The sequence below is a fragment of the Anomaloglossus baeobatrachus genome, chromosome 9, assembly GCF_048569485.1.
Source record: "Anomaloglossus baeobatrachus isolate aAnoBae1 chromosome 9, aAnoBae1.hap1, whole genome shotgun sequence".
Lineage (NCBI taxonomy): Eukaryota > Metazoa > Chordata > Amphibia > Anura > Aromobatidae > Anomaloglossus > Anomaloglossus baeobatrachus.
Genome location: NC_134361.1, coordinates 61960222 through 61984986, shown reverse-complemented (window position 1 = coordinate 61984986; position 24765 = coordinate 61960222). Strand labels below are relative to the sequence as shown.

At 42.3% G+C, this 24765-nt stretch overlaps 1 protein-coding gene across 3 annotated transcripts in view; it reads left to right on the top strand.

The window, feature by feature from the left end:
* Nucleotides 1–24765, top strand: part of ARHGEF6 (Rac/Cdc42 guanine nucleotide exchange factor 6) — a 210417-nt gene that overhangs the window by 56719 nt on the left and 128933 nt on the right. For all 3 annotated transcript variants that reach the window (XM_075323761.1, XM_075323760.1, XM_075323762.1), the window contains exons 3-8: nucleotides 1651–1735; nucleotides 8474–8601; nucleotides 9723–9924; nucleotides 11996–12066; nucleotides 15361–15455; nucleotides 21980–22075. In XM_075323761.1, coding sequence (XP_075179876.1) covers nucleotides 1651–1735; nucleotides 8474–8601; nucleotides 9723–9924; nucleotides 11996–12066; nucleotides 15361–15455; nucleotides 21980–22075 — 677 coding nt within the window. The remainder of the gene's footprint in view (nucleotides 1–1650; nucleotides 1736–8473; nucleotides 8602–9722; nucleotides 9925–11995; nucleotides 12067–15360; nucleotides 15456–21979; nucleotides 22076–24765) is intronic.

Below are 24765 nucleotides of genomic sequence, written 5' to 3'. Positions count from 1 at the left end.
TGAATCTACAATTTTCAGAGTCATGAAAATAAAGAAAACTCTTTGAATGAGGAGGTGTGTCCAAACCTTTGGTCTGCACTCTGTGTGTGTGTGTATATGTATATATATATATATATATATATATATAGATAGATAGATAGATAGATATAGATATAGATATATATATATATATATATATATATATATATATATATATATATATATATATATATATATATATATATAATTAGATAGATAGATAGATATATCAGATAAAATATGTGAATTACACAAAGATTATAAACCAAACGCTTATTCAAGAATCATACCCCAAAATGCTTTATTTTGGAATGTTATACATGAATAAAACATTGGTTACTTATCCTGGAGAACCGCCTGCCAAGATGCATTATCCTAGCCCTTTCCCTACATAAAGTTCTTTTGTAACCCAATTTTTTTCCAATTGGGGTACGATTGAAATCCAAACTCTCGAATTTATACTTAACAAAAGTGTCCTGATATTATTTGGGGCATGAGGACCTAGAGCCGACTGCGGAGAGATGGTGTCTTGCTGACCATAAAGCTGTGATAACTGTCAGCCGTCATCTATCTCTCTTAGTTTCCGACAGACAAACATATGCTTGTGTTGGTTGAGCATTTTGATGGGAGAGAATGCCACAGACACAGTTCTGGTAAGCGGATTTTTCTCCTGGAGAACAAAAGGGTCAGGTTGTTAAATTCAAACTGCCTTACCACTATCTCTGCCCACATCATTTGTCTGGGGCAGCGTGTGGAGGCCCCACAGAGATGAACTGGTCAGTCGATCCCACCAGTATGGACGATTTTGGCTGTCTTTAACGTGTATGAAGCCCTATCTTTGTGCAATGGCATAGGGAGTCCCTATGAATATATTTTTAGAAACCTAGTCATCCTATTTGCTGCCTCCACATATTCCTCTAGAATTTGGTGTTCCATGCAGCGTGGCAGAAAAAGTACAAAAAGGAAAATCCACATTCTTCATAGAAAATGAAAGGTTCATTAAGTGCCTATAGAATTCTCTGCGTACAGATAAATGTATCCTTCTCTGTATATTAGTATCTATTAAATAAATTAATTATGTATGCATAAGAAAAGGGTGTATTATGGCTCGCTTCCATGTAGGCTTCTAAGTTTTTACGATCATGGGAAAGCATTCCAGAAGAATTACCTAGATCTACTTTGCTACTGTAACCTGTTTTTTTCCAATATCTATTTTTGGCTTCTCACTTGGCAGCTGAATGTCCTGTCTTCGGCCAAACATGCCCTGCACGGTTCCAACTGTGATCTGATGGGTCCAGAGATGGCACATCCCCCCTCGTTGAGAGTAAAATGTTTTACCCTTGGCACCATGTCACTGCTTCTCTGTGGAGGATACATAAATTCGATGTACACCAAGGACACTTGACAGATTACAGACGATTACCTGGAATGTCTTTAGGCAAATATCTGAAATATCTTAAGTTCTAAGACATGTAAGTGGCATGTCGCGTAGATTAATATTGATGGATCACTCTAGAAACCTGGATTTCGGCTATTTAAGGATTTGAATATGGAGAAACTTATATCTGCTTAGTTTTAAAATAACATCTTGGAATGGAAAACTGATAAATTGGGATTGTGCTTTCCCCACAGCTATTTGAGGCTCATGACCTTTACACTGGTGAAAACTTTTCTAAGATATTGAACACACTTATTGCTGTCAACAGAGCTACTGAAGGTAAGAGGTAACAGATCTCATGTCTATTTAAAAGGTAATGCTCTATTCAAGTAATAGAGTAAAAATAGTTTTCTTATTAACTCAATTCTGTGAGCGTTTCTCATTAAAATAAAGCCCTAGTTCCCTTCCGTTTCCAGTTATAAGTTCTACTTACCCTGGTTCACTCCTGTTTCTCTGCCCCAGCTTAGCTAGTTTATTTTCTGGTTTGGACATTGGTTTGTACATTGACTCTTCTACTGCATAATTTTGTTCCTGACCTTGACCTCCTGGGACTGACCCAGCTTTATGCCCAGCCTCTGTCAGCTTGTTTCACCAGCTATCAGTCCTTCCATGCACTCAGACCCCTGTGTAAGTTCACATCCTTGTACAAGGGTTAAAGGGTGAAGAACCTCGCACCTCTGAGATCTGCTAGACAAAGAGGCTAAGGGTACCGTCATACTAAGCGATGCAACCAGCGATCTGACCTGGCAGGGATCGCTGGAGTGTCGCTACATGGTCGCTGGTGAGCTATCAATTAGGCAGATCTCCACAGCGATGAGAGATCAGCCACCAGCGACCTGTGTAACGATGCTGTGCTTCGTAACCATGGTACACATTGGGTTACCAAGCAAAGTGCTTTGCTTGGATACCCGGTATGTATCTTGGTTACCAGCGTCCGCAGCTGCCAGAAGCTGGCTCCCTGCACACGTAATCATGGTACACATCGGGTTACTAAGCAAAGTGCCTTGCTTGGATACCCGATATTTACCTCGGTTACCAGCTTACCACAGGCTGCCAGAAGCCGGCTCCCTGCTCCCTGCACATTCAGATCGTTGGCTCCCGCTGTCAAACACAGCGATGTGTGCTTCACAACGGGAGAGCAACGAGCAAAAAATGAACCAGAGCAGTGTATAACGATCAGCAACCTCACAGCAGGGGCCAGGTCGTTGCTGGATGTCACACACAGCAACATCGCTAGCAAGATCGCTGTTGTGTCACAAAAAACGTGTCTCAGCAGCGATGTCGCTAGCGAGACGTGGCCTTAAGGCAAAGCCTGTCTGTGGAAACCCTTATAAGTGTTGTCATGTTATCATGAACAGAGCTACGTTACAAGATCAAGATCATCTTTTACCCTTGGCTCAGCTTAGCTCAGGAGAATGCATTATTAGTTCCTTTATTTACAGTTATAATATCCATCACACTTCTAGAAGACAACATGTACAGAAACAATACAAAGTAGGAGGGTTTTACTGAAATGAGAATAAGATCACAATCTGAAAAGACACATACTAAACAAAAACAATCATCCTCAAAATAATACCAATTGAAAAAAAAAAACAATAACGCATCTTCAAGGAATTTGATATTGTTCATTGCCTTTAACACCATCAGCAATAGAGATGTTGTTATTTGTGGTAGCTAGAAGTGTGTAAACTACATAGAAGAATATACATAGTAACAATGAGCTGCAGGTAGAGTTGAGCGAATATTTTGCTAAGCCTTTTTTAAGTCTTTATCTTCCTACGGGGTATCACAATATTTACCCACAATTTTTTTCAAATAATCCCACCTAGGAATTATACTGAGTAGTAATGGGGATTTCCTTTTTTATCCTCCTAAAGTCCCTTAGCCTTTAATAAGGATTCTCTTGCTTTTTCCATTAATAGCCTTCTTATTTTGTATTATCCTCTCTTTATCATACCCTTTATTAATAAACTTTAATATAAGGTTATCAGCCTCCTTGTCAAAATCCTGTACCATACTACAATTCCTCCTCAGTCTGGTGAACTGTCCTTTAGGAACATTAAAGAACCATTTGGATAAATGACAACTAATGTATAGAGATAAAACTATTACTGTCTGTGGGTTTAAAAAAGACTTAGTACCTACAGTACAATATGTCTTTATTACCAATAAAAGTAGTCAAATCTAGAAAATTAACCTCCCTTGAGCGAATAGTGGGTGTGAACTATAAATAAAATATATTTTTATTAATTCCCCCTAAAAACAATGCTAGTGTATTATTATCCCTATCCCATATAAAAATGATATCATCTATAAAACACTGCCACAGGACCAGGTTTGCATGAAGTCTGCTCCTGGAAAGATATTTTCATCTTCCCATTTACCAAACTTCAAATTAACCTACCCTGGGGCAAACATTGTCCCCATAGCGGTACCCTATTGCTGATTATAAAAAGCTTTATCACATTTTAAATGTGCGTAAATATGGACATGATGTATTTAATAATAAACTGCAGGGTTCAGGTTCAGTTACTGGTTTGATTACCTTGTCCAACGATGTAATCGAATAACCCATGAAGTTTGTCTTTGCAAAAAGTTTTGCTTTTTGTACCTAGTACATGGTCCTGCTGGTGGAATTCACCCCATCAATGCACATAAAATACAAATTTCTACCAAAAAATGAAATTGATGGTAAAGAAAACTGTAGTTTTGTATGATTGCCCATATGTGTTTATTTTGCACTCAGCTCTGGCACCAATCTTGTGCATGGTTCTGCCTTGAACATTCACACCAGTTGATTGCCACAGGATACTCATTTTTGTTAAAAATTAAGATAATGGTAAAGAAAAATTGTAGTCATGAAAGCACATACATTTTAGTTTGAACTTTTTTTTTCCATTTACAGTGGAACCTTGGTTTATGAGAACAATCCATTCTAGGAGTGTGCTCGTAAACTAATTTACTCGTCTAGCAAAGCAAGATTTCCCACAGGAAATCATTGGAATGCAGACAATCCGTTCCACAACTTGTAGCATGTCCCATCCTGGTCCCCTATTGTGCCATTACACACATGCACAAACACACGCACACACTCGCACATTATGCTCACCATAATCCTCCATTCCCTCGATGGCCTGGTTCTTGCAGTCCACCGGTAACCATGGCGGCCGATGCAAGGGCTGCCGCTGTCAGGCCTTCAGCGGCTTTCGTCATTGACATGACCCGCTTGCCTCTGTGATTGGCCAGCGCGCTGACGTCAGAGGCATGAGCCGTTTGCCTCTGATTGGCCAGGGCGCTGATGTCAGTGGCTTTGATTGGTCAGCGGTACAGGAGCTGTCGTTGGGAAGTAGAGCGCCAGCTCCTGTACCGTCGCGCTGGTTACCGGATCCACATACCGGTGGACTACAAGAACCAGGTATGAGGCTGGCGAGGGAATGGAGAATATGTGAGCATAATATGCGCGTGTTTGTCTGTGTGTGTGCGTACGGAACCGGAAGTGTGTGCAGTATTTTGCTCGTACAGCAAAGCTTGCTCGTAAATCAAATTACACATTTACAGCAAGCTTTGCTCGTATAGCGATATACTCGCACACCAAGTTACTCGTAAACCGAGGTTCCACTGTATACTGTATATCTTGAAATTGAAGATGTTACTTTGCACAAATACATGACAGCCATGATGTGTCTGGCAATGTTGCTTATTGAGTTACCCAATTGTCGTTGTCGAGGACCCAACCAGTGTGACTTTTGATATGTTGTGTCCTTTTGCTTTTGGGGACAGGGAAATGTTCATTGAGGAGGATGTGGAGGAGGTTCCGAAGTGTCGCCAATAAACACCTGGCTGCTTGCGGTACTTCATTACATTCACTCTATGGGCCTTGAAAGTCGTGTAAAGTCACTGACTGTAATTGCTACTCTCGATGGAGGAGTGAACCTTTCAGCACAATTTCAATTCCAAGGAGTGGCCCACAGCATCTGCTCCAAGAGAGTACAAAGCAGAGACTGCTTTCTTCAAAAAATAACTAGAGCCAGGCAGCTGCTGCCAAGGCAAATAAAATCATGGAATGCATTAAGAGGCATAGATACTTATGATAAGAACATAGTTTTGCCTCTTTACAAGTAACTTGTACGAAATACCAAGTTACACAAAATACCAATTTTGGTGTGTGTAAACATTAAAATATATCCTACTAGAAAAAAAAACACACTTAGAAAAAGAGCAAAATGAATAGTTTTAAAAATGCAGCTATCATAGGTCATATTTTAATATATTCACAATTACCAGAGAAATAGTGAGCACAATAAAAGGAAATAGAAAAGAAAGTATATAAAAAAAATGACAGTGCTAAAAATGATGATCCAATATACAATATAAAAAGATAAATCCATAAACAAGTACAAAAATACCTAAATGAATCATTTTGGATAAACCTTAAACAGCCTAAAATATGTAGGGGAAATTTAAAAGTGGAAGTGCATAAATATTCCAATCTTTCCATACTGAATAGTGCAGGGTAGAAAGATTAGGAATGTAATTCGCACTATATCAAATCATGATCATGTCATGTAGAGTATATTATGGTATTGAAACACGCGTCGGGGCTTAGGTATTTGGTGATTGATTTGGGTAATCTTATATTTACCATCTTGATACCATGGAAAATGTATGGTGGACAAGACCTGGGTCCCAGATTACTACTATTATTATTGTTTATTATTATAGCAGCATTTATTCCATGGCGCTTTACATGTGAAAAGAGGTATGCATAATAAAAAACAATATTCATGAGCAATACTAGGCAGACTGGTACAGGAGATGAGAGGGCTCACAGTTTACAGGGGATGGGTGAGGGTACAGTAGGTGAGGGTCATGCAGCAGTATAGTGGACTGAGAGTAAGGCTACTTTCACACATCAGTTTTCTGTATTCAGGCACAGTCCTTTTTTTTCCTGATCCAACGGATCCTGAAAAAAAAGTGAAAACCGTATCCACCGGATCCGTTTTTTTAACGGATCCGTTATGCCGGATCCGTTAAAAAACGGATCCGGTGGATACGGTTTGCATCCGTTTTTGCATCCTTTTCGTCCGTTTTTTGGCTGGATCCGTTTTGTTAATTACATTGGAGCATACTCAGTTTAGAAAAACGGATCCGGCGGCCGCATCCGTTTTTTACCGCATTACGCCGGATCCGGCGTCCATAGGCTTCTATTGTAAAACACGCCGTATCGCGCCGGATCCGGCGCGATGCGTTTTTTTTGCCGGACAAAAAAACGTTGCAAGCTACGTTGCCTCCGGCCGCCGCATTAACTAATTTTGCCGCATCCGGAAAAAAACGGATGCAACGCAAAGCCATCCGGTACAATCCGGTAACAATGCAAGTCTATGGGGAAAAAACGGATGCGGTACTGGATCCGTTTTACCCGTTTTTTTCCGGATTGAACCTGATGGCAAAAAACTGATGTGTGAAAGTAGCCTTACTGCAGGTTGTAGGCTTGTCGTAAGAGGTGGGTCTTCAGGTTCCTTTTGAAGGTTTCCACGGTAGGTGAGAGTCTGATGTCCTGGAGTAGAGCATTACAGAGTATGGGGGAGGCACGGGAGAAATCTTGTATGCGATTGTCTAAAGAGGAGATAAGAAGAGAGGTGAGAAGGAGATCTTGTGAGGATCAGAGGTTGTGTGGAGGTAAGTACCGGGAAACTAGGTCACAGATGTATGGATGAGACAGGTTGTGGATGGCTTTGTATGTCATAGTTAATGTTTTAAACTGGAGAGTTTGAGCAACAGGAAGCCAGTGAAGGGATTGACAGAGAGGAGAGGCTGGGGAGTAGCGGGGGGACAGGTGGGTTAGTCGGGCAGCATAGTTTAGGATAGATTGAAGGGGTGAAAGAATGTTAGTCGGGAGGCCACACAGCAGTAGTCATGGTGAGAGAATATGAGGGAATGCACTAGTGTTTTTGCAGATTCTTGGTTAAGAATGAGGTGATGAGGAGATGATTTTATCAACAGAAGATGGTGGTGGTGTCGGTAATAAAGAGTAGAGATGATGTTTGGTCACAAAATCTTCAGGGGCAGATCTGCTTCTTTCGGGGGATTAGATGGTGCCACAACTGTTGTTGATGGAGGAGGCTCAACGGCACATGCAAGCGCTGGTGGTGGTAGTGAGTTTTACATGGTAGCACTAGCAATTGGATGGTCGGACTGGCGCTACTCAAGTACCCGAGTAAAATGGAAGTCAATGGGTTATTCAAGCATTTTTCCAGAAAATCTTCTGACCATTATGAGTACCAAGTACCCAACCATGGTAGTCCTCACTCATCACTAATTATAGACTACAAGCAAACTCTATGCAGTATGATCCTGTAGCCATCTGGCTTTTTCTTCCTGGAGGAAGTATTTTCTGTATTAAATATACTTATATTATAATAATAGAAAAAATACGTAATCTGTTTGTAGTATCTAAATTAGGCCTTATTCAGACATCCTTTTTTCACGCATGTTTGATAGCCATGGTTTTTAATGGATATTACATCCTTTATAATTTATGGGCTGTTCACATGTCCTTTCCTTTTTATTCTTTTTTTTACGGAGACGTGAGGTTTTGATCTGAATCAAAGATAAAATGACTAAAAAGAAGTCTATGGGTCCCTGAAAAAAAAATCAGACCCTGCACATTGTCATCAATTCATTTTATACATGATTAACCCTGTCTTGTGTAGGAGACGTTTTGCAATGTATTTATTTATGAGAAAATCACTGTTAAAATACCTATGGCAAAAATGGAAACTCTGACCAAATACTGATCAAAATGTGATTGAAAACACTGATGAAAATTGGACTTTTTTTTGCCTATCAGAAAAATCACTAATGTCTGAAACAGGCTTTACTGTATATAAATATAATCTGCTATACGTATATTGTTTTCTGCTCATATGCTTTTATTTTTTTTTTCTTATGCTTTGGTTATTGTCCATTATTCTTGATTTTATGTAATAATATTCCCATTTTTGTGCTTGACAGAAGAGACATTGAAGAGGCCATGTTCTCGAACATCTTCACATTCGCATAGTTTCACAGCATCCTCCCAGATAAACACGCAGGGAGTGGATAGTTCAACACGAGTACTACGGAGGCAATCCAAACCTATGGTATGACATTTTAATTCCTTAAGGGCAACCTCATTTTCTTATTTAATTTTTTTTTTTTTCATTATCACATTCCAAAAATTAAACCTTTTTATTACATTTCCATTTACGCAGCCAAATAAGATCTTAACTTTTACAAGATGAGTTCTTATTTTCATTGCCAACTTTTTGGGGTACATATAACTTATTTTATTAACTTTTGTTAAAGGGAACCTGTCAGGTGCAATATGCACCCAGAACCACGAGCAGTTCCAGGTGCATATTGCTAATCCCTGCCTAACTGTCCCTGAATCTAGTACCATAGATAAAGGGATCTTTAGAAAAAGTATTTCTAAAGATCCTTTATGATATGCTAATGAGGCCAGGGACTAGTCACAAGGGTGTTAGTTCCCTTGGCTAGTCGGCCCCCTTAGCATGCGTGGGCATTGAAGCAGGAGTCTCTGGCTTGTTCTTTCCTTGCCGCATTAACAAAATAAGCTGTTTTTTTTTTTTTTCATGAAAATAGGGATCTAAATCATAGTAGACTATACATTGGCAAAGGAGATATTTTAATGGAATGAAAATGAGATTGGAATGATCTGCATAGGGCTGAATCGGTGTAGCATTAGACTTACATAATTGGAGGGCACTAGTTATTAAAGGATATTCCCATCTCCAAGATCCTATCCCAATATGTAGTAAGTGTAATAATAATGATATTAGCAAATACCTCCAATTAGAAATGTAGTATAGTTCTGATAAGCTATATCACTTACCTCAGGTGCAGAGTATTGTAGCTTAGGTATCTATAGCTACATCCACTACCAACTAACTGTCCCTATATGCATGGCTGTAACCTTGGATACTTAAGTTACTGTAATGCCCTGCACATAAGGTAAGTGACATAGCTAATCAGGAGAACTATATTACTTTTTTAATTGGAGGTATTTGCTATTATTATTATTATTAATAATTAATATTATTACACCTACTATATATTGGGATAGGATTTTGGAGATGGGAATACCCCATTAAGATAACCTGACATTGATGCATTGAACTGTAATAATTTCTTTTGTCCTTTTCTGTAAATTCGGACTATATTTATTTCTCATCTTTTTTTTTTTCTTATCGTTTTACATCAGGACATGACAGGAAATGGCAACGTTCAGTTAATTGTGAAAGCAAAGTTTAATTTCAAGCAACAAAATGAAGATGAATTGTCCTTTTGTAAAGGTGACACTATCCATGTCACCAAAGTAGTTGACGGTGGCTGGTGGGAAGGAACATTAAATGGCAAAGTGGGCTGGTTCCCCAGTAACTATGTGAAAGAATGCAAGCCTAATGGTAAGCATAAGGGTTCACCGTCACAGGTTATCCATGGTTGCCAAGACCTCCATAAATAAATATGTATGATTGGGTTGACTCCCAAGCAACAACCTGACTCTAATTTTCTTCTGGAGAAAAACAAGATTAGACATGTTAAATCCAGAAATCTTGATGCTTTTTCGGCAGGGTTGCCAATCGCTTTACAGAAATGTATTTTTACTTCAGTTGGGTCCACAATTTTCAATGTATTGATGGGTATATGATGTGTACTGCAGCCATCTAAGTTGTGGGTTTTGTCACCATCTGCAACAAATTGTCACACAATGTGTTTGGGGAGATATGTCCCAAACCAAATAATGACCAACCGGATGCTAGAGGTCTGAAGGTCATAAAGAAGTTATGTCTTATCCACAACACAGTTGATCGGTGGAGATCCAACTGCGGAGACATGCAACTGTATGCGATTTATTGATGGAGAAGTCTATAAAGTCAACCCAGATACTATAGGGCTTGGCTCCTAACCGTCCCAGATTCAGCGAATTCTGAATTTAAGGGAACAGTCCTGCTGTCCAGGCATATCAGGGCTTTGTCCCGACTCCCACTCACTCTTTCCGTACAGTGCGATGTTGTCTCACCGGCATCTTCATTCCTCTGTAGCTCCTCTTCCTCGGGGCAGGGTTGGCATCCCTGCTCTTCACACATTTACATTAATTAAATAAATAATTCTCTTCTTTTCATATGAACTTACTTTCTGGGAAATTAAACCACAAACCTGTATCACAGCAGGCAACAACTAACACTATGAGCCAAAGCATGTACTGAGAAGAATTTTATATACTTGATGCTGCATTGCAGCAGGTTGAAATCGGTGATAAAATCCACAGATTGTCATGCGATGTTCGGCTTTGCACTCAGCTGCTGGCATGGCGTTGTCAGACACTGTTCACACCACAGAGTCTGACATGCAACCTGCTTCTTCTGGATTGTTCAGCCAGAGCCGGACGTCAGCTGGTTCAGGTTCACTGGTCTTCAGCTCTGCAGGAGTTAATTCCTTACAGACTGGTGAGCAGGACCTAAGAGCTCAGGTTGCTAATTGCCTTGTACAGCTGTCTCCTCCCTATTTAAAGCATGGCTTCCTTCCAGGAGGTGCCGATGATAGCTTCAGCTTTAGCTCCAGCGATCCTTGTCTTGGTGATTTTCTTGTATATGGCAATCCGTGTTGCATATCTGAGTGGTGTAAGCATTCCCCTGTTGTGTGTTACTTCCTCCCCTTTTTCGTTGTTGCCCAATACGCATATTGCCTCTCCTGTATGTTGTGAGTGCTGCGTGTATAAGTTTCCATTCTCCCTTGTCCGTGTTGTTTTGTGGGGTTTGTCTTTGTGTTTTCCTGCCCACCCCGAAGGTTTTGTAGAGGGGGAGAAAGATCAGGGCTCGGACAGGAGTTAGGATCACGCTGGTGGCTCGGACCTGTTTACCATCAAGCCTACCTCTGAGATAAGGGACAGCGCAGGGACTCCAGATAGAGGGCCAGTGTAGGGGCACCTGTCCCATCATTACATACCCGGTGACAAAGATTTCATCTTCTAATATGTTACCTTACACTAAGCCCAGTCCTTTTTTTTTTTTTTTTTTTTAAATAAACGTTGTGTGGGTATCACAAAATGAAGGAAAAAAAAGTTTCATTTTTTTATATTTTATTACCCTGTCACAATTTTAGCATACTGCTCTCAGTGAAATCTCCACTTTGTTTCTGTATAAAGGTAGCATTGGATATTACTAAAAAAAAATAGTCCTGGATCTATTATTGGGATTTCTATGAGTCGGAACAAGTTAATAAGAAATTAGTTCTCCATCATTGGCACGCAGGGCCACCAGCCGTGCCCGGACAAGGAAGCCGTAGAAGACTATTAGATCGTTGCTTCACACAATTCCAATAATGGAAATATAATAGTAAATGTAGTACACACTAATAAATAAAATTACCTGACAAAGATAAATATGCTTTTAGACTTGAGATTCAAGCAGTAGTTCAATCATCATTTTTTATTTTAGCATAATATACATAATATGAATGTGTCCTTTCTTCTAGAAAAACCACTTTCTCCAAAGGGACTGAAGGCTTGTGACACCGCACAGCTAACCAAAAATTATTACTCTGCGGTAAGAAAATATAAATGATTAATTCATAGAAATAATTTCTGTATTTTGGCAGTAAATATAAATTATTTAAATATATTAAAAAAGTTGGCCAAAGCTTTGCATGGATCATCAATGTCTGATTGGCCAGAATCCGACATCTCACACCCCCGCCGATCAGCTAATCTCGATGGCGATGGCAGTCAGAAATGCTCAGTTCCGGAGCTACCCCATCAACTGATAGCAGCCGGGTTCTGCACATCCGCCTCCCATTCAAATCAATAGGAGGCAGATGTGCAATACCCAGGCACCGTCACTATCCGAAGACTAGGCAGCTCCGGAACTGAGCAATTCCGGCTGAGAACTGATTGGTGGGGGTGCTGGGTGTCCGACCTGGCCGATCAGATATAGATGACATACCCTAAGGATAGTCCATCAATGTTAAAGGGAACCAACCAACAGGATTTTCATATATAAAGTAAAGCCAGTGCTACACTGGCACTAGGATGCTGAATGTAAGCATAGCTTTTGTTCTGAGATTGGATGTTTTAATTCAGAAATATGTACAAGTAAAATTCCAGCAATGCACTGCTATTTGATTGACAGGTGCAACAGGAAGGGAATATGTGGATCAGGTCTTGCTATCTATCCCAGTCCCTGTCTGTCTGCCTGCCTGCACCGGAATTAACGTGTGTGAAGGCAATTGGGAGGAATGCCTGGCTAGCAGAGCGGGAATGAATAGCAAGCCCCGACCCACATACTCCAGCAACTGTTGCACCTGTCAATCAAATAGCAGTGCATTGCTGGAACTTTACTTGCACATATTTCTGAAATAAAACATCAAATCTCTTAGCAAAAGCTATGCTTACATTCAGCATCCTAGCACCAGTATAGCACCGGCTTTACTTTATCCTGCTGGTTGGTTCCCTTTAAATTAATGGATGATTCCTATTAACGTGCTCAGTCTACACTAATATATATCAGTAAATTATGTATGAAACAGTTCCCTTATGTGTTCATGGTATATAAATGACCCCTATAACCAACCACTATCCAGTTTCCATGCCTCTAACCTATGGGTCTTTTGGTCTAACCAGAAGTTACATGAAGAATTTCTTCTTTGAGCTTCATTGTGTGACATGAGTAATTTTTGTATTTTACAGAATTAAAGGGTTATTCTGTAAATCAAACTTTAGAAGCCTACCTCCCAGCTTCCTAATTGCGAGGCCACTACCCTCTTAAGGGGAATCTGACAGATAATACCTGCTGCTTAGACCACAAGTCACATGCGAGACTAGTCGGAGGCTTCTCCACGCCTGGTTCCTTGAAGTGACAGGTCTTTCCTTATGGAAATTGTCTCTTCAGTGAGGAACAGGACACTGACGAGACAATTTGTATATGTCCCAGAGGAGCATTGTGGCTTAAAGTCTCCTCACCACTGGTATGCTGGAATGGTGTATCAGTTTCCGCAAGGAGAATATCTTTCCCTTTAGAGCAGGTCTTTCCTTATATACACACTCAAGGAGAGAACTGTCACTCAAGGGGAAGGGGTGGGAAGAATCAGTGCTGCGGCTTTTCAGAGTGAAAAAACATGACTGAAATCATACAATACGTTCTGCTCATGGATCGGGCAGCACATATCAACTGAAATGTTCCCTTTCCAGACTGACCATTGGGCAGATCTAGACTGAGCACTTTACAGGCAGCTTTGCCTCTAAATCACTCAACCCTTACTTTCCCAAAATATGATGTTTGTATCTCACTTCCTAGGGTTACGTTCTGTAGTTCCCCCTCGCTTTGCTAGCCGAGCATTGTTCTTTCCTCCATCTTAGCAGAAATATGACCAAATACAATCAAAGTTAAATTTTGATTTGGTGATAAATCATCTAAGAAGATTGTTCAGGAGAAGAGAGAGGAGGGCTGCAGACCTGCCATTAGGCCAGGTGACAGTGGCTTGTTCTGCAGTTTCCTATTTACTTTGATATGCAAAGATTCTAGAAGCCAAATAGTCAAAATGATAATGAAACCCAATGATAGAAATGCTCTTCTTTAGGATAAACGTTAACACCCCTAATGGGGTTGTAAAGTGCCAGATAGGGTCAGTTGTGGGCAAGGGTTGCAGTCCTCAACCCACCCCGGCACAGTGCAGATATGAGGGGCAGAGTGGTGTTGGTAGTGGTTGTGGAGGTGATACCTGCCTGAAGCTGCTCCTCTGGGGTTTCATTCATCCGGCTTCTTTGGATCCTGTTCTCTACAACCGGCATCGCACGCCGCACTTTCAGTAACAAGTCCACCAGTGGTTAAAGCTATAACAACTTTACTGTAACATCTTTTAACACACACCTTCCACTTCTTAAAGGCAGTTTTTATACCAAGATCTTTCCCAGGCATTTCTTTCCTCACAGAACCCGGCTTTTTAACTACGGTCACCAAGGAGGGGAGGGTTGGGCGATTTATCCTTTCCTTCCAGACCCAACCATTTTGCATGATGGCTGGTCTGACGCGTCGGCTCTTTAGCAACAAGAGGACCTCTTTCTGACTGGGTCCCGCTGTGCTAGTGACCCTGCAGGCCCCTTGTCTGTACTACTTACAGCTGCCGGCTTAAAAAAGGGACGCTCTCCTCTTTTCCTCTGCTTTACTGGAATTACGCTGTGTAGCTAAGGGGGCTCACACTTCACTGTAGTCTCCTTGACTCTTTCTCTATGCCTGGCTCCTCCACACCACACAACTCCACTCTGCTACATCTGACCTTGCAGGTCCTTTCTCTACTCGTCACTACTTCCTATCTGCCAGAAACAGGCAGCTCCTTTCCCTATATTCTCTTGTGTTAGGGAACTCTCCTTTGCCCTATTAACCCCTGAATTTCAGTCACTCCCTCTACATTCCCAGGGACCAGGGACCCAGTGACACCTGGTAATGTCCGGCCAAGTTACACAGGGGAAACACATAACAATACAGTACATTACTATCATATTTCACTAAAATACACCGATTTGTCATAACATCTTCACTTGTACTATCACATTATTCAGGGGCAGCAGGGCACTGGACACCCTCTTACAGGATAGTTGTGGTTGATCCTTTGTATTCTCTGGATTGAAACTACGTCTACCCTTTACACCCATGCAGGTATATTTTGGATGGAAAGGGACAATGTGTTTTTTAAAGAAATCCGCTTCTTGCATTTTGAAAACGAATGTACCTGCATAAATTAAAAATATTTTTGCCCCCCCAAAAATCTCTATACTAGTCACTAGGCTGATACTGCACGTTTCCTAGAAATCTGAACTGAAAATTATTCTCAATTTCCACTTAAAGGTCCTGCAGAATATTCTGGAAACTGAACGAAGTTACGCAAAAGAACTTCAGTTACTGCTGGCCACTTACCTCAGGCCTCTTCAGACATGTGATAAGTAAGTATAGAGGCCGGTTTTACTGTCCTCCACATTTTAATGGAAATATATAGATGCATTGCCTAACTGACTGGTATCATCCTAACCATCACTACTGTCTGATGTTACATGCAATGTCTTATGAATTGCTTCAGTAAGAATAATATTTTTCCCCAAGTGTAATTTACATATACAGTTTATCACAAAAGTGAGTACACCCCTCACATTTTTGTAAATATTTTATATCTTTTCATTGGACAACATCTAAAGACCTGACACTTTGATACAATGTGCATTAGTCAGTGCCAAGCTTGTATTACAGTGTAAATTTGGTGTCCTCTAACTCAACACACAGCCATTAATGGCTAAACTGCTGGTAACAAAAGTGAGTACACCCCTAAGTGAAAATGACAAAATTGTGCCCAAGTAGCCATTTTCCCTCCCTGGCATCATGTGACTCGTTACTGTTATAAGGTGTCAGCTGTGAAATGGGGAGCAAGTGCATTACATTTGATGTTATCTCTCACACACTCTCTCATACTGGTCACTGGAAAATCAATATGGCTCCTCATGGCAAAGAATTCTCTGAGGAGCTGGAAATAAAAGAGTTGTTGCTCTAAATAAAGATGGCCGAGGCTATAAGAAAATTGCCAACACACTGAACCTGAGCTACAGCGCGTTGGCCAAGACCATACTGAAGTTTAACAAGATAGGTTCCACTCGGAACAGGCCTCACCATGGCCGACCAAAGAAGTTGAGTGCACGTACTCAGTGTCATATCCATAGGTGGTCTTTTCAAAAAAGACATATGAGTGCTGCCAGCATTTCTTTCTTCAGAAGTTACAGGGGGGGATCTGCATGTCAGTGCTCAGACTATACACCGCACACTGCATTACATTGATCTGCATTTCTGTTGGCTCACAAGGAAGTCTCTTCCAAAGATGATGCACAAGAAAGCCTGCAAAAAGTTTGCTGAAGACAAGCAGACTAAGCACATGGATTACTGGAAGCATGTCCAGTGGTCTGATGAGAAAAAGATAAACTGATTTGGTTCAGATGATGTCAAGTGTGTGTGGCGGCAACAAGGAAAGGAGTACAAAGACAAGTGTGTCCTGCTTACAGTCAAGCATGGTGGTGGGAGTGTCATGGTTTGGGGCTACATAAGTGCTGCTGGCTGTGGGGAGCTACAGCCCATTGAGGGAACCATGCATGCTAACATTTACTGGGACATACTGATACAAAGCATGATTCCCTCCGTTTGGAAACTGGGCCGCAGGGCAGTATTTTAACATGATAAATGACCCCAAACACACCTCCAAGACAACCAATGCCTTGCTAAAGAAACAGAGGCTGAAGTTGCTGGACTGGCCAAGCATGTCTCCAGACCTAAACCCTATTAAGCATCTGTGGGACATCCTCAAACAGAAGGTGCAGGAGCGCAAGGTCTCTAACATCCACCAGCTCCGTGATGTCATCATGAAGGATGCAAGAGGATCCAGCGGCTCCTGTGAAGCTGTGTAGCGGACTCCATGCCCAAGAGTGATAAGGCAGTGGTTGAAAAAAATGGTGGCCATACCAAATATTGACACTTTGGGCACAATCTGGCCATTTTCCTTAATGAGTGTACTCACTTTTGTTGCCAATGGTTTAGACATTAATGGCTCTGTTGAGTTATGTAGAGGACACCAAATGTACACTGTTATACAAGCTGTACACTGACTACTGTACAATGTATCAAAGTGTCATATCTTCAATGTCCCACGAAAAGAGAGAATAAAATATTTAGAAATATGTGAAGGGTATACTCACTTTTGTGATATACAGTAAGACTATCTCTACTATGTGGATAGTGTCGTTGGGTGTAAAGGTGCACAGTAATAAAACTTTAGATTTACATTGAACTCCTGCAGACTTCACATTACTGTGAAAAAGGCCCCGGATGACCATACTATTGACTGTATTTTGTGCTGTGCTTAGTGGATTAAATGTATTAATACTCCTCTGTGGCAGCGTTTTGGTGTCTTGACTATCTCTACTAGGGGATGAATATTTAGTATTATTAATGACTGATGCATGAATAAGATGCCTTAGTGATATTACGGAGATCCAACAAGGTCGCCTATTATTGAGTAGAAAAGCTGAAGATAACTCAATGAGTTGAGGAGAACATAACCCCTGTTTTCCAGATGTGATATATAGTTTTATCTCTTTTGGTTGGAAATAGATGGCACTGACAGAGGTTTACTCAACGTTATGAATCTACATTTTACATGGAGAAATCGATATTGAGTTTTGGACAACTGTTTTGCATACAACTTTATGGGAACAGTTTGGGGAAGGCCCTTTTCTGTTCCCCAGTGCTCAAACAACAAGGTTTACAAAGACAAGGTTGAATTAGTTTTGTTTAGAAGAATAAGACCAGTATCACCAAGTCCTGACCTCAACCCCATCCAACATCTTTGTGAGCCCGCCACTCTCCTCCAACATCAGTGTCTGCCCTCACAAATGCTATGGTGGATGAAAGGGCAAAAATTCCTACAGAGACCTCCAAAATCTTGCGGAAAACCTCCCAGAAGAGTGGAAGCTGTTATAACTACAATTGGGTATGATTCCGTATGAATGAAGAATGGAAAGCTCCTGCAGGTGTGATGTGCAGGTGTCCAATACTTTTCTCCGTATTGTGTGTCTCATACAATATTTGCTATTCAATCTTGCATGAGATCCCAAAAGTAAAGAAATTATGTGTGTGATTCTACACAATACCGCACATTATTGTAATATTATTGCATGTGTTTTATGATGATTAAAACCGTCCAACATAACTAGAATTTGGGTTTCATCAAATTGACCATAGTCAGGTCATAATTTGCCATTTCCATCCAGCCCTCGTTAGAGTACTTGTCCTGTCTTGGCACCAAAACAATCAGATGTGATCAACTCAAATTCTTTACATTGGTAAGTTAATCAGATCAATATTTTTGTCATCTAAACGACTTTATTTTCAGAATTAAGTCATTAGGTTTTTTTTTTTCTTTGCTGTAAATTTGAAGCCATTTTGAACTGGAAAATACATTGCTTTAGAGGAGTTGTCTCAGCGTCCTATCTTCAGGAGCGCATGGCTCGTCTACCTTCCTGCTTCCATGAATGTGCCGTACTCCTGATGATGGACAGTCTGCCCCGACTGTCTGCTCTCTGAAGCTGCTAGCAGTCAGAGCTCTGTCTATGCTACAGTAAAGGAGCGGAGGGACACTGAAGCTTTCTCTGAATTGTGCACTCATTGCCTGGGAATTTGTCCACCTGTGATAGAGTGCAGAAATCTTGGCAACGATCTGTAAACTATAGAATTCAAAATCTCCTTGTTCTTGAGATTGAAGAGGATTTATAATAAGAGGTAAATTTTAAAGTTACTTATTTTTACATGCACTTTAAGATACTCTGTTAAAAATGACCAACCACGAGGATTTTGGTTCCGGGCAGTGTACGTCTTGGGAATGTCACGATGGTGGTCGTTAGGCTGGGGCCACACGGGGATTACTGCGATTCCCTCACATGACACCCGGCTCACGCTGGCAGTACAGCAGAGCCAAGTGTCATGCGAATGTCCCTGTGACTGAGGTCCAATCATGCGAGCGGACCTCAGCTGCGGGGGGCGTGCCAGTGCTGCGGAGGGGCAGGCCAGCGCTGAGGAGGGGCGGGCAGGTGCTGCGGAGGGGAGGGAGGGATTTATCTCCCGCTCTCCTCTGTTGCCGGCTATTGCCATTCTCGCCCTGCAATCTGGGTACACCGGTGTACTGCGAGTGCAGTGCGATTTTTCTCTCGCCCCTTAGACTTGAATGGGTGCTAGAGAAAACAGGATCGCATTACAGTTGCAGTATGCTGCGATTATTTTCTCGGTCTGATTAGGGCTGAGAAAATAATCGCTCATGGATGCTGACACATAAGCTAATATTGGTCCGAGTGGAATGCGATTATTTTTGTTGCACTCCACTCGCACCGATTTCCATGCCGTGTGGCTTAGGCCTTACCCGGTTCCGTGCCCTGGGCCCTTTTTGTAATGGGGATATTTACCTGGGAGAATAAGATAATGTTCACATGTGACGCCACTTGCGGTGTTGCAGCTAAGTGTAGGAAGCCGCCGCTGCAGAATGTCTCTACTGGGGCTGATGGTATTAGCAGCTAGTATAGTAGTCCCTCCAGAAGTAGAGTATTGCCCCAGCGGGTGTATGATGCAGTAGGCGTCGGAAGAAGGCGTCCAGTCAGGTATTCAGTGCAACTGGTTTACTCACTTGGGATGTTAACTGGTTGCCCGAGGCCGGCTGGTTTCGCCTCCAGGTCTCCTTCGTCCCAGTGCCAGTCTGGTTTTCTGGTACCTTCTTCCCCTGCACCTGTCTCTGGTAAGTGGGTCCCCGTGGTATAGAACACTGGGGGGTCCCCGGTCTGTGGTTTGTCCACTTCTGTCCGCCTGACGGTAGTGTGAACCCTGTGAGGTTGAAATCTCTGGTCCGGTCCCCGGTTCTCCCTTTGCTACTGAATCTTCAGATTCTTTAGTGTCAGCAAGGTCCCTGATGGTCCCCTTTGCTGTGCAGGTGTTAACAGGTTGGCTTGAAGCTCTTTCCTGTCCTAGGGTTCTGTACCCCGTCGGTGCGTAGTCTCGGGAGTACTCCACCGGCAACCACTTCTCTTGGGTACTAGGTCACCGTCAACCCGAGTCAGGATGTTGCTCAGTCACACCTTTACACTTCAACTGTCAACTCTCCACTGACTACTCTCCACAGTCTACCCCTCCCACCTGGTCAACTAGTGGACTGGAATGGCTCCACCTCTAGGTGGCCATCCATTGGTCCCACCCTAGCTAAGTACCATTGTATGGGGGATTGTTGGGGAAAAACTGGGATTTCCTGGGTTTTTGTTGGTACTGGCACTGGGGTTCTCGGTCCCTAAGGGGGTAGGCCCTGCATCCTGATGGGGATGCAGAACCTTGTAGCACCCTGATGGTCTCAGGGGCGCGCTTCATTACTATATAAACTAAAGCCAGTGCTATACTGGCGCTATCATGCTGATTCTATACATACCTTTAGTTGTAAGATCAGATGTACAGTTTCTGAAATACAGGCAAGTAAAGTTTGTGTAATGCACTGTTATTTGATAAGTACAATAGAACATCTATTAGGTGGGTGGGGTTTTGCAAGTTATTCCCACCGCTATCTGTCTGCCTGTCCTTCCTCCCACTGGTTCTGTTATTACAGGGGGAGGAAGGACAGGCAGGCAGACAGGGGAGGGAATAACTAGCAAAACCCGACCCACCTTTTAGATATTCTGTAGCACCTATCAATCAAATAACAGTGTATTTCACAAACTGTACTTGCCTATATTTCAGAAAGTATACATCCGATCTCACAACTAAAGGCATGTATAGAATCAGCCTGATAGCGCCAGTATAGCACTGCCTTTACTCTATATAGGAAAATCCTGGTGGTTGGTCCTCTTTAAGGATCATTAACAGTTTGAGAAATGTTCCTGTTCTAGACTTTTACCCAGAATATCTCTTACCCTGGCGAGTTCAGCCCATTGTTTTCTATAAGAACGGTGCCCTTTTCTTTTCTGCAGGAAAAATAAAGACTTGCCGCCAGGTTTTCTTGTCGCTAGAGATGAACATTTCATCATCCTTGTAAAAAAAAAAAAGTTAAAATAATAAATCTATAATAATATTGATTTACATAATGGCTCTGTGTAGTTTTCTTTCAGTTCCTTAGCATTATTTTTAAATAACTGAAAAGCCCCCTTTTCCTATCTGTTGATTACCCTCAATGTCACCATATTAGGACGGGGCCACACGGGGCACTAGTGCGATGCTCGCACGACACTCGGCTCGCGCTGGCAGCACAGCAGGAGCCGAGTGTCATGCGAGTATCCATGCTACTGAGGTCCGACTGTGCGAACGGACCTCAGCTGTGGGGGGCGTGCTGGCACTGAGGAGGGGCGGGTCGGCTCTGCAGATGGGTGGGCCGGCACTGACTAAGGGAGGGCGGGATTTCTCTCCCTCTCTCCTCCGTAGCTGGCTATTGCGATTCTCGCTCTGCACCCGTGGTACACCAGTGTACCACGAGTGCAGTGCGATTTTTCTCTCGCCCCATTCACTTGAATGGGTGCGAGAGAAAAGAGTCTCGCATTACAGTCACAGCATGCTGCGATTGTTTTCTCGGTTCGATTAGGGCTGAGAAAATAATCTCTCATGTGCGCTAACACACAGGATAATATTGGTCTGAGTGGAATGTGATGTTTTATTGCACTCCACTTGCACCGATTTTCTCGCCGTGTGGCTTAGGCCTAATAATTAGAGTAACCCAACAATTTTTTGCAACTTTTTGCAACGATCTTACTCTGATATGATGTTGGGGAAAGAAGAATCGTGCATGGTAAGTCTCAGTGCAGGATACTTTTGTTCCCACTTACTCCATACTCCCCATTAAAGAAAATACATACCGTACTTGCATGCTTTGATTCATTTTTCCTAATCTGTTATCCTCTTTTTTTTTTTTCTGCAGGTTAAGTGCTGGAGACGTCACGTCATTAATAGGAAATTTTGAGGAAATCTGCACATTTCAGCAAACGCTATGTCAGACATTAGAAGAGTGTGCAAAGTAAGACTCTGGGATACAAAGTAACTAATGTAACGATCATTGACTGCTCCCCAGCAGCTAAAGTCAGACATTACTCTGGACAATACAATGTTAAAGAAGGTTTCTGCCTTAACGGAAGAAAAAAAAAAAGGAATATATTCTATAGTCTTTCTAAAGTTGCTATGTGCTAAAATTTGGTAGGGTCACAGAAGACAGACTGCAATCATACTTTGATACCTAAGGCTAAGTTCACATTTCCGTTGTTTTGTATCAGTCACATGCGTCGCTTGACGCATGTGACTGATGCGCTGTTCAACGCTGTACAACGGATGACAAAGAACAGAATTCTTTGTCGGATTCCGTTGTGTGCGGGGGGCGGAGTTCGGGGGGGGGGAGGGGGGGGAGGCCGTGGCACTGAGGACGTCAGTGCCGCAGGGACTGCAGGACAGGTGAGTGAGTGAGTGAGAGTGTGTGTGTGTGTGTGTGTGTATACACACATGCTCAACGCGGGAGGGGGCGGAGCCGAGCGGGGGGCGGGGCCAGGCGCTGAGGATGTCAGTGGAAGTGCTGCGGTCTGCATGGCTGGGGACAGGTGAGTGTATGTGTGAGTGAGTGTGTGTATGTGCATGTATGTATGTATGTATGTATGTGTGTGCACATGCAAAGTGCGGGAGGGGGCGGAGCCGAGCGGGGGGCGGGGCCAGACGAGGGTGTCAGTGGCAGTGCTTGTCTGCATGGCTGGGGACAGGTGTGTGTGTGTGTGTGTACATACATGTGCGGAGTGCGGGAGGGGGCGAGGCCGAGCGGGGAAGTGTCGGCCTCCCTGCACACGTAACCAGCCTAAATATCGGGTAACAGCAAAGCACCCGATGTTTACCTTGGTTACCCGATATTTACCTTGGTTACGGGCCTACACCGCTTAGCGCTGGCTCCTTGCACCGTAACCAGGGTAAATATCGGGTAACCAACCAAAGCTGGTGACGTGTGCAGGGAGCCAGAGAGCATGCGCAGCGAAATCCGACGGATCTCGCTGCTCAAAAAACGTTACATGCTGCGTTCCCCCCGCCCGGCGGTCAGTCGTTCCACGACTGATCAGTCGGGTGGAGGGTGCAACGCAGCATCATCAGTCACAATCCGCTGCTCATACAAGTCTATGGGAGCAGCGGAATCCGCTAAACGGATTCCGTTGTTTACAAGAGCAGCGGATTGTGACTGATAGATTTTAGCGGAAATGTGAACTTAGCCTAAGGCTACTTTCACACATCAGTTTTCTGCATTCAGGCACAATCCTTTTTTTCCTGATCCAACGGATCCGGCAAAAAATATAAAAACCGTATCCACCGTATCCGTTTTTTAACGGATCCGTTATGCCGGATGCGTAAAAAAATGGATCAGTTGGATCCGTTTTGCATCCGTTCTTGCATCCGTTTTTTTGTTTTTTTTTGCTGGATCCGCTTTTTCAAAACCTTGGAGCATGCTCAGTTTACAAAAATGGATCCGGCAGCCGCATCCGTTTTTTGCCGCATTACGCCGGGTCCGGCGTCCATAGGCTTCCACTGTAAAACACGCCGGATCCGGCGCGATGCGTTTTTTTTGCCGGACAAAAAAACGTTACAAGATACGTTGCCTCTGGCCGCCGCTTTAATTAATTTTGCCGCATCCGGAAAAAAACGGATGCAACGCAAAGCCATCAGGCACAATGCAAATCTATTTTACTCGTTTTTTTCCGGATTGTGCCTGATGGAAAAAAACTGATGTGTGAAAGTAGCCTTAGCCATATAAATCACATGGGTCCTATTAAATTCTCAATTCTAAGCATTATTGTACTATATGAATGTGTACTGTGTAAGGGAGACATAGCAGCTAGCCTCCACCCACTAGCTCAGAGAGAACTGAAGAACTGAAAATAGCAACTAAGTAAAAATGCAGGATACAATCATTTAATAGCCAGAAATCATGTTACTCCTCGTGTACATTACACACAATAAGTCTGTTTTTAAAATTTAATGGTAATGACTGTGATTTTGTGGGTAAAAGGTCTATTTGCAAAACCGTGCAGTTATTAGCAATCAAATAAAAAAATAACAAAGATCAATTTGTAATAAAACCACATCTGCACAGTTTCTCCTACACTGGGCTGTAACCATCCAGAATTTCCTGGACTGTCTATAAAAATTGGGCACATTTTCCCCTCGTAACAAAATTTGATGTATTCATGTTTTTTTGCAGCTGGAGGAGCATGTAGAAATGATTAATACTGTATTTATCATTTAACAATTCACGATCAATTCTGATATGTGTTTATACCTTCTGGGCTGTTGACCTTAAAAATCCTAATAAGTTATCATGGTCTTCAAATGTGTCCATAAAATAAAAAATTGGCCTCTCCGTAATTTTTGGATGTTGTCCAGAAAAAGAAAATAAACCCATTCTGAAATCTTTACAAAACAGTTCCTAGATTTTTCCACTAGATGTTGCTGTTACATTTTCAGGTGAAATTTAACTCTCTACAATCTACAAACCACAGAGTGCGGCGGCCGCACAGTGTGTGCACCGAGATGTATGCAAACAGGGGTATAGCAAATGGAAACTTCAGAACTGCTATATAGAATATACTTATAAAATGAAGGTATTTCCCTCACAAGTTGACCAATTTAATATGTGCTCATCAACCACAACAAGGTGCACCTTTCTGTGATGCTAACTATTGC